This window comes from Parastagonospora nodorum (assembly GCF_000146915.1).
Source record: "Parastagonospora nodorum SN15 chromosome Unknown scaffold_1, whole genome shotgun sequence".
NCBI lineage: Eukaryota > Fungi > Ascomycota > Dothideomycetes > Pleosporales > Phaeosphaeriaceae > Parastagonospora > Parastagonospora nodorum.
This window is the reverse complement of record NW_001884549.1, coordinates 1,609,182-1,625,215: the sequence shown is the minus strand read 5'-3', so window position 1 is coordinate 1,625,215 and position 16,034 is coordinate 1,609,182. Positions and strand designations below refer to the sequence as shown.

The window sequence follows — 16,034 nt, the reverse complement described above, 5'->3', positions numbered from 1 at the left end:
CCACCATTAATTGCGAAAGTGCGAATCTTTGCGTCCTCTTCAAGCATGCCACATTGCTCTTCGCACTGGGGCGCCTTGTTCTAACTGCGATGGATCGCTCGAGCCCGACCCTCGGTCGCGCGAGCGACAAAGCGAAGCAACACATCATCAGCTTCCCCAAGGGCCACATCTAGTGGGATTCGTCGCGGATGAGGGCAACGATCATGCTGTAGAGGTAGAAGAAGAACATGAGCAGGTGGAAACCGAGCTTGATGAATGATTCCTATGTCTTGTCAGCGCATTTCAACTTTACACGTACGCGCGCAGCAGTGCACCTGCAGCGCCATAATGATGTCGCTGTGTACTGCTTGGGGAGAGTGTCTGACCTTCTTGTGTACGTTCAGTTTTCTGAAGATCTCTGTCGCGTCAAGGAGATGCTGGTTCTCGAAGATCCTGCCATGGTCAATTTTTGCTGCCAAGTGGCTCTGCCTTTCGAATTCGCACGTACTTCTTTGCGTTCCATGCCAATAAGGGCAGGTTGAGAACCAACGCCATCCAGTATCCATTGATCAGGAAGAGAAAAGTCAGGAATCCGTGTACGGCAGCTTCAGGGACGATGTAGGTGTTGAGGCGGTTGCAGAGATCGATCGGGTTGATGTAGTCGCTGCGCACAGTTAGCATGTCTCTGATGTTGCCTGCTTAGGACGTCATGCAGTGCAGTTTTCGCTGTGAAGATAGACAGATCGGGGATACTTACCATTCCAGATCGCTGTACATAATCGTGAAGAAGACCTGCAGGAAGAGATTGACGGCGTTTATCAACACCGCCAGCAGGTACAGCCATGCTTCACCCGTCATTTTGAGAGCCGCTCGTACGTGTAGATAGCCGATATATGTGCGAAGATGCTTTCAAGTAGCTTGGTAATTTAGCTAATCAGTATTTCGGTGCGAGCAAGTGAATGCAAAGGGTGCTGGTGGGCTCGAATGCGGTCGTGTGTCTGAGGGCTGTTGGTTGGGCTAGACGCGGAAAGCTAGCTCGTGCGGCGGGGCGGCTTGAGGGCTGCGGTGACGTAGCACGTGGCTGCAGGAACACGAGTGTACAGACGTAACAAGTCGCGACAAGTGGTGCAAAGGTGATAGCTGGTCAGGATTGCGAGTGGGCAGGCAGCAAATTGTCTGGATGACGTTGAGGTGTAGAGTTGAACCGCCAAGCCATCTTCCAAGGTTGGCCTGAGCGTCCGAGGCTCGCTTGTGCGCGGTGGCTAGCGGAGGAGCACCGCCCGAAGTCGGTAGGCGCAAGTCACAATCATCATGTTGTTTCGTTTGAGACCTCTTCGTATGGCTCATTAATTTGTTCCGTTTCATGGAGGGTCTCATTCAAGATGGCATCCTCTCATTTTCATGAATAATCATGTTGCCTCCCGTTCATTGGTCCGAAGACCGTACTCGTCTAATTTATTCGACAAAACCGGGGACTATCCAGCAACTCTTCAAGAGGTCGCTGTTGCTTCTCCGTTTGCCTCTGCTGGCATCGGCACTGGGCCACCTGGCGAATCTGGCAATCGTGCAGTCAAAACCTCCACTCCATCCTCTGTGACCAGTAGTGTGTGTTCTGCGCAGAGTCAGTGAATACACATCGCCATCTAACTCGGGCACTTACCGAATTGAGCAGTGAGGGAACCGTCCTGCGTGACGCTCGTCCAGTCATCAGGCCAAGTCTTGTCCCTGTGTGTGCCAATACTGATCATCGGTTCGATCGTGAAGCACATGCCAGGCTTCGCTTGCCCAATGGCCTTGTTCTTAGCGTAATGCGGAACGTTGGGTGCGCAGTGGAAAAGCTGGTTGATGCCATGTCCACAGTATGTCCTGATAACGCTACATTTCTTGCTCTTTGCATGCTTCTCAATGACGTTGCCGTATTCGCGGAATAGAGTGCCCGGCTTGACCATCTCGATAGCCTGAGCCAAGCATTCTCTTGACGTTTCCGTTACGCGTACAGCATCAGGGTTTGCCAGTGCCTTATCACCAATGTAGTATGTCTCGTTGAGATCGCCGTGGAAGCCGCCGTGGTAAAGGGTTACGTCGATGTTGAGGATGTCGCCGTCTTTGAGGACTCGTTGATCGGGGATGCCGTGGCAAATGACTTCATTCACCGATGTACATACTGACTTTGGGAAGTTACAGTAATTGAGGGGCGAGGGGTATGACTGCCATCATTAGTATGATCCTCTCTGTCTCTGTGCACTGGATACTGCTCTTACGTCGCGCTCCATACACGCCTTGTGCACAATCTCGTCAATGTAGTCGGTTGTGACACCAGGTTTTGCCGCACGTGCTGCAATGTCCAGCACTTCCCGCGCAAGTCGGCAGACCTTGCGCATGCCCTCTTGCTCCGCCTTGTCCAGCACGGCGATCTTGTTCCTGTTGACAAAAACCTGCTCCGAGCGCGGTATGCCATCCTTTGAGTAGTCTGGCAGTTTTATGGTTTTCGGTACTTCTCGTCGGGGGGACAATGGGTAGACGGGTCTTAGGGCTCCAGTGTACGGGAATGTGGGAAATGGGTTGAATTGGCCGGTGGCTGGATCCGGGTGAGAAACTACTTTAGGCGTGAAGATGTTCTGAAGTATACCATTTTGTGATTTATGAACCTTCTTGTGCTCTGACTAGACTCTTTCATTAGACACTTTTGCCTCTTACCCTCAGCTCCTCTTACTAAGTACCCAGTTACGCTTGAAGCAGTCTTGAGAGCAGAAGTAGCTTTCTTTGCCCAGCTTCTGGCAATTTGGACATTGCAGCGCGCCTGCATCGTTCTCGCAGTCGATGCTTGCGCACTTGCGCGGGGCTTCGCTGGTCATGATGCGCCTTGCTCGAGTGATATGGAAGGTGTGTGTGGAGGTCGAGGAGGCTTCTGGATCTCTCGAAGATTCAGTCACTTTTATGCCGCTTCCAGCAGCTAGACGCTAGGCAGTCCGAGTTCCGCTCCAAAATTGTGGTGATTGTTTGTCGTGACTTGAAAGCCGCAAAAACGCGTCGGCTGTCGGAGTTCCTGTTAGTGGGGGTCCAGAACTTGAACCATTGCAGACACGGCTGATTACTAAGGCCGTGGGTGGCCATCTGGCTATCAATTCGTCCGCACTTGCCCGTTTCGATCCATCATGCATCATTGCCTTCTGTCCGTGACCCTCACTTTTTTTCGCGGCCCATCTATATAACAGTCTTGACTCGAAGTCTTTTATATAACTTCGACATACACACTTGCGCGTCAAACCTTCCAAAATTCAATATCCCCGAAGTCTATCCGTCTTACACGAGCGGATAGATCGACACACGTGCATAAGCGTAGATCTTCTGTATATCCATGCCACAAAAGATTGTGGTCGTCGGCGCAGGGCCCGTGGGCTCTCTCGCTGCTCTCTACGCTGCAGTCCGTGGACACGATGTCGAGATCTACGAGTTGAGATCTGGTGAGCTGCAAGGGTACAATCCAGCCATCACACAGCTGACAATATGAAGACCTCCGAAACTCTGAGCACTCCTCGAACATATCGCAGTCCATCAATTTGGCACTGTCGGAACGGGGCATCAATTCTCTTCGCAAAACTGGTCTGCCCGATCTTGCGGATGCTGTTCTCGCTGAGACCTTCCCCATGCATGGTCGCATGATCCACGTGAGAAAACATGGGCAGTATGTACGCCAAGCACAGGCTTACGATGCTCACGGCAGGGTAGGTCTGCAATCCGTAGCCTTGAAATATGCACTAATAAGTGACAGAATTTACTGGCTATGGACAGAACTGGGCTCAACAAGACCCTGCTTGACCACCTCAACTCGATGCCCAATGTCACTTTTTTCTTCCATCGCAAACTTGTCAGCGTAGACTTCCGGAAGAAACTGGCATGGTTTGAGAATCGCACCAAAACCGATCCGGCGAAGAGCGACGACATAGAAGTGAGCTTTGACCTAATGATTGGTGCAGATGGCGCACACTCTGCTGTACGCTACCACTTGATGAAGTTCGTACCCATGTCTTACCAGCAAGAATACATCGACAAACTATGGTGTCAATTTCACGTACCACCTTCGGATAAAGGAGACTTCAGGATCCCTCCTAATTACCTACACATCTGGCCTCAAGATGACGCCATGTTCATTGCGCTGCCAAACCTGGACAAAAGTTTTACCTCGACCTTGTTCCTAACACGATCAGGCTTCGAAGAACTGGTTGCATCAGGGAAAGTTGTTGAGTACTTCGACGAGAAGTTTCCTGGTGTGGTACCGGAACTTATCACTGAGGATGAGCTCCGCAAGCAGTTCAACGAACATGACCACTTTCCACTCATTTCGATCAAGTGCTCGCCCTACCATTTTGGATCAACTGGTGTTATTGTTGGAGACTCTGCTCATGCAATGGTCCCGTTCTATGGACAAGGAATGAACGCAGGCCTAGAAGATGTCCGTGTGCTCTTCGAGATCCTTGATAAATACCCGGGTGACCAGGCGAAAGCGCTGAGCGAGTATTCGGAACAACGTACACCAGACGCCCAGACCATCAACGACCTTGCGCTTGGCAACTATCGTGAGATGGCGTCCGACGTCAAGAAGCCACTATACCTATTGCGAAAGTGGATCGAAGAAAAGCTATACATCTATGTTCCTAGTGCCGGTTGGGCCACTCAATACTCCAGGGTCACTTTCAGCAACATGCGTTACTCAGAAGTTCAAGCAGCCGCACAACGACAAGCCAAGATTCTCAATGGCATCGTGGGGGTAACAACTTTATCGCTTATTGGATCAGCAGCTTTGTGGCTCGGTAGGACCGGAGGCCTGCAGCAGGCAAAGCAAAATATTTTAAGGTCGATCTGCCTGCTTGCACAACAAGCGCAGAAAGTCACGAAAGGATGACCGCAAACTCACTTGGTCCTGCGCCAATCACAGGTCAATAGCAGGGCCGATGGACAGTCCTTGAGAGGAGCTTCAGATCAATCACCCGATATGATCACCAAGACTTTAGCCTCTGCACCTTGTCTTGTAGAGCTATGCTGTCGCGAGCTCATGCACAGCCGAGTTCAATGACTGTCCACCATAACCGCCAAGGCCACTCGTTTACACGATCGTAATAACTAGTCTCGAGGGAGAACGCTCGGAGTGGTTCCTTCCAAACTGGGACTCCGGACGGGCTTCGCCGGTGCGCTCTAAGATGTCACAGTTGTGTCTTTGTGATCTTGCCTCGCTTGTTCGAGCACTATATGAAACAAACTCCACTCAAGGTACCCCACATGCATTTTGTGGGGAGCAGGATTCGGAGCACGAACACATGGAATCATGAATTCGGTTAGCTCACCTGTAAATTCCCATCAGTATGATCTTTCCGACTCTAAAATCATTTTATGGAGTTGCGACGCATGTCGCGATAGCCACGATAGGCAATCTAGTCATTTATCATATTCCGCGAATCAGTCTTTACACTCACCTAGACACTCCAATAGGTGTGCGATCTTCGCGATGTCTTCCACATCACGTCGAGATCTATTGGATACGACCAACTTTTGAGATTCTGTGCCACTATCGCATACTCTAGACACTATGCGGTTAAATATACGCACCTTCCAACCCCCCATGTTTGCCGTGGCACAGGAGTTGGCGACCTTCCAGAAGTGGTCGTTTCGCCGCAGGAAGACAGACACATGTGGCTTTGTCCTGTAATCAGAGCTTTTCATTTGGTCGAGACTGGTCGTGTGAGTGTGCATTCGCGCATACCCGCGCAAGTGACCATTCACTTGGATCGTATTAATTACAGTCACGCGTAACATTTGGGTTCAAACCTGGATGAAGTTTCTAAGTATGGCTCATCTTGCAAAGCAACCTTGTATGTCGTCGCCTACTCTGTAGCCGACCGGGAACCAGAAGATTGCATATTGGCCCTTGGCAGATGAGGCGGTCATAATAAGTCACCTTGTCGCTCAGGACTTCCTTCGTAACACGAACAGATTTTCGGTCCTCCAGCGATACATCACAGCTCAACTCTCAAGTGTTGCTCTTGTGCCTTCCTGTCGCAGTTCCGTTGATCCTCAGTTGACCAACGCAATGCGCTCAGCATACGGCGTTGTGGCGCTTGCAAGCCTTGGTAGGTTTCATGCCTCTAAACACTAAGATAGAATCCTAATAAGTCGATTAGTTTCTAGTAGGCCGGCGCCCGAATCAACACTTATAAAATCGCAAGCCCTCGCTCTCGCGTACGTGGATCAAGAGACTGGCTTCACATTTTCCGAATCCAAAGCGGCAGCAACCCTCTCTTCCAACATCATCTACCGCATAGCCACTCCTGCCAACGTACCTTCCGGACAGCCCTACGATGTAGTCCTTCAGATCGTCGCTCCAAACTCTATCGGCTGGGCCGGACTCGCATGGGGCGGCAGCATGGTCCGCAACCCGCTCACAGTCTCTTATCCAAACGGCCAGAAAACTACTGCATCATCACGCTGGGCGACGTAAGTTTCCACTTTCTCAAAACACATTGACTTCAACAACTAACACCCATTTCAGCGGCCACTCAACCCCCCAATCCTACACCGGCGCCACCCTCACCCTCCTCTCAAAAGGCAACAAATCAAACTCCACCCACTGGCAACTCACCGCAAAATGTACCGGCTGCACCTCCTGGATCGGCACCTCGGGCGCAACGCGCATCGATCCCAAGGACCAGAAGCGCCTGGGCTTTGCATGCGCGGCGGCGAAGCCGTCCAGTCCGGGGTCGAACACGTCGACTATCCCTGTGCATGATGTGTACAACTACTTTACTCACGATTTTGCGGCAGGCGCGAACGCGAATTTTGCGAGTTTGTTGACGAAGAATGGCGTTTCGGGGGGCGGGGCGGAGACGGGGAATGTTACGATGGTTTAAGTGATGGGTGGTTCGGATGCATGAATGGATAAGAGGCTTGGTGATACGTAGACTTACATTCGTTGACTATATTTATCGGGTTGAATTTGCTGGTATTAGTGTTTTATGGTCAATGTGCTTGTGAATGCATGCGCGAAGCATCGTTGCGTTCGATAAACAATTCGCACAAAAGACTTGTTGAGAACGCAGGAGCTTGTTGTTCATCACTTCTGATTCCAGAACCGAACAACTTTATTGGCACTGTGAGCTTGCAAATCACATGGACTTATCACGATAGCCACTGAAGAGGCACATTGAGTTCTCTATACGCATAGTAATTTTCAAACACAATATGTTGCTATCTTGAATACAAGCGCTTCGATAACGAACGAATGCTAAGCAACTGCAAATCAGTACGAAGTAGGCATCACCACGAAAAGAACGAAGTGTCTTCGAGACCGTCACGACAAGCAGTCTAAGCCTTCTTAGCCATGGCACCAATCGGCATCTCCGTAAGCCCTGTACACCAAAAGTCAGCAACCTCATCTCCATCCACATCAGCACACCAAAAAACTTACATCCATTAACCTCCTCGGGCGCCTGCTGCTTCTTCTTACACGCATTGTACGTCGCCGGCTGCTGCACCGTCAACCCCGCCTTGGGACACGCCGTGTTCAAATTGCAATTATTATCCATAGCCTTCTGTAGACTATCGCCCTCCCAGCCAAACACATAGTCGCCGTGCGCCGCCGCGCCGCCAATGTTCATCGAGTACACGAACGGGTCGGACCCGTCGGTCGGCCAGAGTGACTTGTCTGCGAACTTGTTCACGTCCCACATCACCTCGTACATAATCTGCGGCAGCTTGACGGGGTGTGTGGATGGACAGGAGCCGCCGCCGTTGGCGCCGGAGCCTTGGCCGTAGGCCACGTGCGATTGGTGGTCGGGCGAGTCGAGGTCTTTGCCGTTCCAGCATCTGATTGGGTTAGGAGGTGTGAAGGTGGAGGGATGGTGAGCTTACGCGGGGAAGATGAGGGTCTGGCGGATGAGTTTGCACTTGGTGTCTTTGGGGATGGCGACGGTGTCGCTGCCGGAGCAGGGGGCGCCGCCGACGAAAGTGCTCTCCGAAGGGGAGGTCCAGCATCGGTGGCAGATGTTGGCGAGCTTGACTTTGCTGCTGTCGGTGTTTGTAGCTGAGCCGACCAGCATGCGGAATCCTTTCTTGAAGGCAGTGGTTTTGCCGCTGGGGATGTAGTAGACGTCAAGACCGCCGTCGTTGACGAGCTTGCCTTGAGGTCCTCCGTTGCCGATCTGGGGAACGCGACTGGCGTGGGTGTCAGCATCCGTGTACGTCCTCTTGCCATTATCCTTACATGTAAGTGCCATTCTTAGCCTTGAAAAACATGACTGCAGTCCAATAGTTGGACTTGTCTTGCGTAAAACTGCAAGAAGTGCACGTCGACGATTTGGCAAGGTCGGTGGACGGATCCATGCTGATGTTGAAAGCATCACCTCCGACAATCTGATGGAGATGCGGCGTGTACTTCATGCCCGGATTGACAAGAGGATCCGTTCTCTCAACGACAAGCTGTGAACAAGCAAATCGTAACATGTTCTGGGCAGCAGCATTTTGCGTCAGCGCCGCAGCGGCGAGAAGGGCAGACCACTGCATCGTGACGAACAATCTCAGTGACGGTTTTGTATGAAGGTACGAAGAGAACAAGAATGAGTGGTAGAGACACAGAACCAGAGCCAGGAACAACCATGCATAGTAGCCGTGTCTTATAACAGCATGGTCGAGGAGATTTGACGTCCTCGTGGCCAACTGCCGGGGCCGTGCAGAATTCTGATCGACGAAGTGTCTAGCCCATGGTATTAATCTAACTTTTGTACTGATTGGGCAGAAGTCCATATTGCTCGAAGAACATGTATGGATACCGATTTTCTGAAGGCCAGCGTATCGTTGCAGTCTGTCACGCTGTATATCGAAGCGGTGCATGTGTGAAAACCGGATTTCCGGATGCACGCTTCTTGTTGGACAGGGCGATATTGCTCTCGTGGTGAAATAGAAGACTCCTTCATATTCCTGTTTAGTACCAAGACATAATGCTAAGGTAGGGTGGCCTTCATTTTCCAGGTCACACACGATTGGGCAAAGTCTTGCGTGGGGCGCCGGTCAGACGAAGTGAGGCTCGATGAGGGTGTTCAAGGTGTCTGATGCTCCTGAAGCTTCCGGCTTCAGGAAAGTACATCGACGTCACTGTGAGAGCTTGGGAAGGGGCTATGAAGTTAGATCGAGCTCTCAGTTTTTTGAAGCATGCAGGTGGTCAATAGCAGCTGCTCCTGTACTTTATGGCACTGTCAGTGCGGTGCGGAACTAATCTTTGTTAGTTGTGAGCCAGCCGTAGCGAATCGTTCTCTGATCAAGATGCGCCTTGCCGATGTTGTCATGACGCGGGATCATTTCTAACTGTTAGGAGCAGTCGGACTTGTAATGACTCCCCAACACTGAAGCACATATGCCCAATAATCCCACTGGTAAGGATATATTGTTTTCGAATCCGCACCTAACACTCCCGTTTCCTCCAAAATCATCAACTCGCAAACAGGTGAAGTCAAACCAACCCTCCCTACCCCTGCCACGTTCCACTACGGAGCAGGCGCTAACCCTGCACCCACGAAATGTCCCGCACCAATCCCAGCACAGCGCCCAGAGAAATGCATACGGACTTACTCTATTCTCCAAATCATCAGCATGCTCTAATATCGCGGCATTAATGATCGACATCCGCACCTGCTGGCGTGCTTTGATCTCCGGCACTTGAACAATTAGCCTGGGAAAGCTCCGTGTGGGGCCAGACCGATGAGGGAGTGCCGACAGGGTCTGATAGTACAGCTGGAGTGTGATGGGCTGGAGTGTGGATGGATGTGTGGGTGTGTGACTGAAGACGAGAGGCTGAGACAGTAAAGATGTGAGGACAACGATAGCATTCAAGTATGTGTAACAATCTCCACCTACTCCAAATTATCATAGATGGTCTTCTCGCACATAAACCAAGCCGGAATGACCTTCGGGTCGCCATTCGGCAGCACCTGCGCACCCAACATGCCTGCTACACCTCGGGCTCGATCAATCCACCAGAAACAATTGCACAAGCCCATCCACCAAAGTGTGTTTGGGCCGCGACCTGACGGGCCCCCTTCAATGGTGAGAAACCCGCCAAAACCCCATCCTTGCGGCGGATTCCCAGGTTGGGGGTAGAATTCGGGGACTTGATTGACAAGCTCGGGGTTCGCGGGGGCGGCGCCGGAGCGCGCAAAGTCGGGCCTGTTGTTCAAGTAAGCAGATGGAAGGACACCAGGGTCGCGGCCAAATTCCTGTCCGCTTCCTCTCAACGAGAAGAAGTCAAGAGGTAGCCTTGTATACACTCAAGGGCTTCTACAACTTCAGTTGAGATATCTTGTAGCGGCATATATATTCAGGCTCCTCTGAGAAGTCATGAGCACGCTCCTCAAGAGTATCAACTCACGCCGTGTAGATGCAGAGCGGACACGAATTTGCTGCCTGGTGAGGTTATATGAGTGACGTTGTGACATACTGATCTGGAATCTGATTCTCCCACATGAGATCCACAGTCTCCTTCAAGATCTGCTTGCCAGTCGTAGGACTCGTTCCATCATTCAAAATCGCCCCAAGGATCTTGACGTATTCCTTCGGCTTAGCATACAGACCCGCGCCACCAGACTGGAAAAAGGCGTTTTGCTGGTCCTTTGAGGTCACGCTGAAAGGGCCGTTGAAGAGGTGCTCGCGCTCTTTGAGCTGGCCGTCGGGGCCGCGCTGGTGCATGTGTGCGAGATTATTCTGGGATGGGAACATGGATGCTCCGTCGGCTGAGATACCCAGCGGCGCGAAGATGTGCTCAGCGAAGTAGCCGCCTAGGGTTTGGCCGCTTACGCGCTCGACGATGATGCCTGCCCAGTCGAGGTTGGTGCCGTATTCCCACATGGAGCCTGGCTGGTTGACAAGGCGGCCGTTGAGGATGTCATTCTTATCACCGCCGCGACCTTCTATGCTGCCATCCTGAGGAATGCGCGGGTCGATGAAGCCGTATGCAAAGCCAGCGGTGTGAGACAGTAGCATGCGGACCGTGACATCCTTCTCTTGATCGGCCGGTGTGACGCCATCAGCGTAGACCTTCTTCTCTTTGATCTCGGGGGTGATCTTCTTGACAAACTCGGCGTCGTCTAGTGAAATTTTCCCTTGCTCGACGACTGCTCAAGATGAACTCATGATCAGCGTGTGTCACATCCAAGAAAATATCAAAAAAGTTACGCTAATGCTCGGATCACTCATAATAGGAAGCTTGAACTCACTACAAAGAAATTAGTAAGATGACCAACAGCATCATCTGTAGCAATACTCACCGCTGTAATGCAGCAATGGCGGTAACGAGCTTCGTGCAAGATGCGATCCAGAAAACCGTGTTATCCTTATTCATCTCCTCCTTCGACTCCACCCCCACCGTACCCGCAGCATATTCAACAAGCGTATTTCCCGCCTTGTCAACAGCAGAAAAAACAAGTCCAGGCGCGCCATCATTAACAAAACCATTGAGGACGTCCTTGACGCCCTGCACGCCTTTGGAAGAAAGAGGCATATTGGGAGTATTGTTGCTAGTAGTTAGAGCCGAGGTATGTGCGGAATGCAGACGTTGACATTTACGAGGATGCTTCGAGGCATTTATAGCTTGATAGTGTTGGCGCGATCAGCCCTATGACAACGCCTACAGCACACGCGTGCGGCGTCGGCGTCTTGGCTGGCCAACTACCTAGGTACGTACTTACGCCCAGCTGGATGAACGTGCATGGTACACTGAGCGTCTAGCTCGTTCGTGTTTACTCAGGAGTTGTCATTCGTCATGTCATGCTCACACCGGTTACAAGTTTGAGATGTGAGAAGCTTGTTATGCTGAGTGTATCGAATGTATTTGGTCTATTTTGAATTCCGCTTTGTAAAACCAGGCTCAGCATGTGTATTTCGAGCGTGTACTGTATCGACTTGAGGCACGCAATACCCCACAACTGGGGCGTAGACATATGTGCACTATTCCCCGCACCGGAGTTGTGTCCGTGCGCTGAGCTAGCTGCTGGCGAGAGGACGAAATGCGAAAGGATGGTTCCCCGCGACCCAGAAGGTTAGACTAAGACCCGCCCGCAGATGGTTCGGAAGTCGCACACGGCTTCATGTCGTGCAAAGAGGCTGGTCTGTGGCAGCTTAAGCTTCTATCAGATGGATTCATTCAACCTCGCTTCATCGCTGCCTTGATTTCTTTCAATGCTGCCATGATCAGGGGAACACCAACTGGGCCAAGGAGTGGGAGATACACGGCGACTTTGTGTTCATCCGGGAAGTAGACCTGGCCGACCATAGACCGCTCGAAGAAGGCCTTCTCTGCCTCGACCTGCGCCACCCTAGCATTCTCGAGTGCTTGCTGGAAGCGACCCTGTTGCAGAAAATCGCACGCGTGCTGCAGATGTGTCATAGTCAGGGCAACTGACTGAGCTACGTTGTCCGGGACCGGGATTGACGGAAGTTTCTGGTAAACCTGTGCGAGCGCGCCTAAAGTGGATGAGGTGGAAGTTATAAGCGAAACAGCTCGAATACGCTCCAGAGTCGATATGCGGAGCGGCAAGGAGGCTGGAGCTTGTGGAAGTCCCAGTAATGAGATGAGCTGGTCTGAGAAGGCGTGCATAGCTGGTGCGAGGGCATCACTGGTCAGGCTTTCTGGGGTCGCCTCACCACCAGGATTGAGGATATGAACTCCGCCCCACTGTGGCACCAACCAACTGTTTCCTGAATTTTCCTTGATGAGCAGAGGAGACTGCGTTCGTTCTGGCACATATAGGACGAAGTTGACAGTTGGGCCTTCGCCAATGCTAGGGCTGAGAGGCCATTCAGCGGCATTGATGAACCCGCTGAGGTCTTCTTTGGGAAGTGTCCAGGCCTTGAGGTTATCGTCGAATTCTGGTTGGCTAATCGAAGGAGAAAAGGACGCGTAGAGCTGGACCTGCGTGTCCACGGTAAAGTTGCTGATGGTAGAAAAAGATGTAAGTAGAGGTTGCAAGTAAGTTTGTAAAGCAGCCTCTATGTCCCAGGCTGACGGAGCATACGAAGGAGTGAAGAGCGAGAAAGTCAAGTGGTATGTCGGAGCATACTTCAGAGCGCGTGTAGAGAGTCGCTCAAGCTCTGCGAAGTGCTCGTGCGAGAGGGGCGGCAACTTGGACGTGTCGGTCCCCGGGGCAGCAGATATCGAGTACGCTAATCTGGCTTGCTCCTCGGCGAACAGCTTCTTCAGCTCTTGTGCCACGAATCCAACCAGAGGTGAGTCCGCTGTCGCCCCTCTGGGTACTTGGTCCGCAGAGTAGTAGACATCCAGTGTGGGTGAAAATGACTGCAAAATGGCTCTTGGCGTGGCACCGGTTTCGACCGGAATGAGCCGTACCCGCAGCGTAGCATCTTCACCATCACTCCCAATGCTTGTTCCATCACTGACGACTTGTTGGGAGGCGTTCGCGGGGGCTGGTGCGTCGGCAAGGAGCAGGCGCAGCTGGTGCGCAGGGAATTCGTTCAAACTGTCCAGTGTCTGTTGCGTCATGTGTATCAACTGTTGCGCATCTGAGGATGACATAGGAGCTTCAATGGCGATGCGTAGGGGAAACACTGGCTTGCACACCTGGTGTGGGTCAGCACTGAATACCCATGGCGGCAAAATATGGTACACACCCTGCCCTCAGCCCAGTCCGTCATGTCTTGCAGCGGCAGTTCCGCCCTGTACACGGCCGTCGTCTTGAGCCATATTGGGAGCCCGAGGAAGACCACGACAGACCAAAAGGAGAGGATCGCGAGCCGCCGCAGCCAGATGCTTTCCGATGGTTCTGGAGGAGGTAACTTTTGCGACCGCACTGCCTGGAGGGGTGGAGTGGAAGATGGTACACCGGGTTCAGCCGCCAAAGCCGTGTCGGGGTTGTTTGTTGAAGCCATCTTGTCGTTGACTTGGTCAAGCTGTCGCTTTGGACATGTCGCGCTAGATCACGTCAGGGGGGTCCGTGCGCGTGTACCAACCATGACTTGGTCTTGCCATTGCAGTTAGTTAGTCTATTTGTGATGGAAGGTAACAATCATTTAGCTCGTGTGTCTAGGTACTCCTTGCTTTGAGAGTACCTACTATCTATTGAGAATCACGTGAGAGGTCTGCAGTCATTCACGGTGCTCACGGGTGATGCCCCTCGTACCAAATAGATGATGCTTCAGGGAGCAGATGGCTGATTCGAAGACGCAGGTGCATTTATTTGCTTGAATGTTTTTATATTCGGAAGCATATGTCCACCCTTTGACAAGATTCAAGAGCGCATGCAGCTCACGTGTGCTTTCACTTCAAGATGAATGAACCTGAAGACAATGAAAGCTCCGGCAAGACTACGCTCAAACTGTTCCATCAGCGTAGCACTGCACCACACGATTGAAACTGACGGAATATTCGACGCCGCTGTATGTCATACCAAGATTGCTCGTCTGCTCAGGTACAGGATGCTGCGTTTGTTTTAGCCAGGGCCGACATTTAGCGTGCTTCGATCAGCATTCCGCCCCGCTTTTCGCCGAAGCTATGGCCTCCCGTTGGCTGGTGTGGTGCGGGGGTGCATATCTGGGGAAGGAGCTCTGCTGAGCGTGACGCGATGGGCACGAGGTCGTCGTAAGACCTACCCCTCAGCTGATGAGACCTGTGCTTCTTCTCTCAACTTACTCACACGATAGAGACATTCTCTTCTCTACATCTTCTTCAACTCAATCCAATAAACATACTCTCCTAAATCATACACGATGAGTGCAATCGCCGACAGCACTGCTGATGGCCCTGTTGAGGTCGTCAAGGTGCTGTTTGCTCTCTTCCCAGGCTACAACACGCTCGACGTGGCCGGACCTCTTGAGGTTCTCAGCCGCTCCCTCCATGACCCCAAGAACAAGTGTAAGTGATGCATTCACTCAATTGGCGAGCTTCGTCCTGTCCCGAGCTTGCCCACGCCAATTGGTCCTTTGTTGACCTTATGGCAGCCTCCAAGGCCTTCGAGTGCCAGTTCGTAGGCTCCACATCTGCCATGACTTCGACCCAGGGCCTCACCATCAAGGCCGACATGGACTACAACGATGCCAACGACGAGCTCGAGGACTTCGACGTCATGATCGTCCCTGGCGGCGAGGGTGTCTTCGAAGTGCTCAAGAACAAGTCGGAGCCCCTCAATCTCCTCACCAAATACGTCGAGCTCCACGAGAAGAACCCGGAGAAGGAACGCACTGTCCTTGCCATCGATGTTGGCTCGCTGCTCCTTGCTCAGCAGGGCATGCTCGAAGGCCTCGCCGCTACAACCCACCCAGATTACTACGTCCGCCTTGAGACACTCTGCCAGGATGCTGCTCGACGAGACATGTCCATGCGTACCGATGTCATGGAAGAGCGCTATGTCGTGAACAACGCCCGGTTCGACTTGGGCGAGAACCCCGACGACAATCCGTGAGTCATCCCACTGAGCTGGGGAGGTGCACCTACTGACAGCTCGCAGCTACATCATCAAAAAGAGCCGCCAGCCTGTAGAGGACGATGGTCCAAACATGCAGAACGCTCGCCGTAAGTCGATCGCTCGCAAGGGCAGCAACGCCATGCGTGACTCTCGCCGCCGCGAGTCTATCGCTCGTCGTGCTCAGATGCCGCTGGGAGGCATGCGCGTCATCACCACGGGCGGCGTCACTGCTGGCCTGGACGCGTCGCTCTACTTGGTAGGTTCTTTGGCGTCGCACGAGTCGGCCCTCGAGGTTGCTCGTGTGATGCAGTACACTTGGGTCAAGGGCGTTACGGTCGATGCGATTGATGTTTGAGCTGGAGCTCTCGCGTGGTTAGCGAGGCGTTTGCCACAGTTGGATTGAGACATGATCAGGCGGGATCACTGGGAACATGTCGGGAATCTGGAAGATTTACCACGACGGAACGTAAGCTAAAGCTACGATAAATTCATGAAAGTTAAAAGTGAATTTGAGTGTGGAAACGTGAAGAGTGCTTCGAAGTTAGGAAGCTGTGAATCACTGTTCACGCGATAATCTGTGCGGCTGCATCCTTCCATGCA

General features: G+C 52.2%; 8 protein-coding genes across 8 annotated transcripts; 3 read left to right on the top strand and 5 right to left on the bottom strand.

The window, feature by feature from the left end:
- Positions 1–169: 169 nt before the first annotated feature.
- SNOG_00715 (hypothetical protein) lies at positions 170–837 on the bottom strand (the record flags this gene model as incomplete). The annotated part of the gene is made up of 4 exons (XM_001791340.1): positions 170–264; positions 299–432; positions 488–643; positions 737–837. 4 exons carry the CDS (start codon positions 835–837, stop codon positions 170–172), a joined length of 486 nt encoding a protein of 161 aa, XP_001791392.1.
- A 632-nt stretch (positions 838–1,469) lies between these two features.
- SNOG_00714 (hypothetical protein) lies at positions 1,470–2,834 on the bottom strand (the record flags this gene model as incomplete). Its single annotated transcript, XM_001791339.1, has 4 exons — positions 1,470–1,591; positions 1,640–2,186; positions 2,241–2,449; positions 2,693–2,834. The coding sequence occupies 4 exons, from the start codon at positions 2,832–2,834 to the stop codon at positions 1,470–1,472; spliced, it is 1,020 nt and encodes a 339-aa protein (XP_001791391.1).
- A 503-nt stretch (positions 2,835–3,337) lies between these two features.
- Positions 3,338–4,882, top strand: SNOG_00713 (hypothetical protein; the record flags this gene model as incomplete). The annotated part of the gene is made up of 2 exons (XM_001791338.1): positions 3,338–3,456; positions 3,772–4,882. The coding sequence occupies 2 exons, from the start codon at positions 3,338–3,340 to the stop codon at positions 4,880–4,882; spliced, it is 1,230 nt and encodes a 409-aa protein (XP_001791390.1).
- A 1,182-nt stretch (positions 4,883–6,064) lies between these two features.
- On the top strand, positions 6,065–6,881 carry SNOG_00712 (hypothetical protein; the record flags this gene model as incomplete). The annotated part of the gene is made up of 3 exons (XM_001791337.1): positions 6,065–6,104; positions 6,156–6,468; positions 6,524–6,881. 3 exons carry the CDS (start codon positions 6,065–6,067, stop codon positions 6,879–6,881), a joined length of 711 nt encoding a protein of 236 aa, XP_001791389.1.
- Positions 6,882–7,335: 454 nt separating this feature from the next.
- On the bottom strand, positions 7,336–8,532 carry SNOG_00711 (hypothetical protein; the record flags this gene model as incomplete). The annotated part of the gene is made up of 4 exons (XM_001791336.1): positions 7,336–7,379; positions 7,439–7,836; positions 7,882–8,184; positions 8,234–8,532. 4 exons carry the CDS (start codon positions 8,530–8,532, stop codon positions 7,336–7,338), a joined length of 1,044 nt encoding a protein of 347 aa, XP_001791388.1.
- A 1,343-nt stretch (positions 8,533–9,875) lies between these two features.
- Positions 9,876–11,518, bottom strand: SNOG_00710 (hypothetical protein; the record flags this gene model as incomplete). The annotated part of the gene is made up of 3 exons (XM_001791335.1): positions 9,876–10,278; positions 10,460–11,113; positions 11,286–11,518. The coding sequence occupies 3 exons, from the start codon at positions 11,516–11,518 to the stop codon at positions 9,876–9,878; spliced, it is 1,290 nt and encodes a 429-aa protein (XP_001791387.1).
- Positions 11,519–12,160: 642 nt separating this feature from the next.
- SNOG_00709 (hypothetical protein) lies at positions 12,161–13,902 on the bottom strand (the record flags this gene model as incomplete). Its single annotated transcript, XM_001791334.1, has 3 exons — positions 12,161–13,312; positions 13,364–13,594; positions 13,645–13,902. 3 exons carry the CDS (start codon positions 13,900–13,902, stop codon positions 12,161–12,163), a joined length of 1,641 nt encoding a protein of 546 aa, XP_001791386.1.
- Positions 13,903–14,729: 827 nt separating this feature from the next.
- SNOG_00708 (hypothetical protein) lies at positions 14,730–15,942 on the top strand. Its single transcript, XM_001791333.1, has 3 exons — positions 14,730–14,884; positions 14,971–15,427; positions 15,477–15,942. The coding sequence occupies exons 1-3, from the start codon at positions 14,740–14,742 to the stop codon at positions 15,787–15,789; spliced, it is 915 nt and encodes a 304-aa protein (XP_001791385.1). The 5' UTR covers positions 14,730–14,739; the 3' UTR covers positions 15,790–15,942.
- Positions 15,943–16,034: the final 92 nt, after the last annotated feature.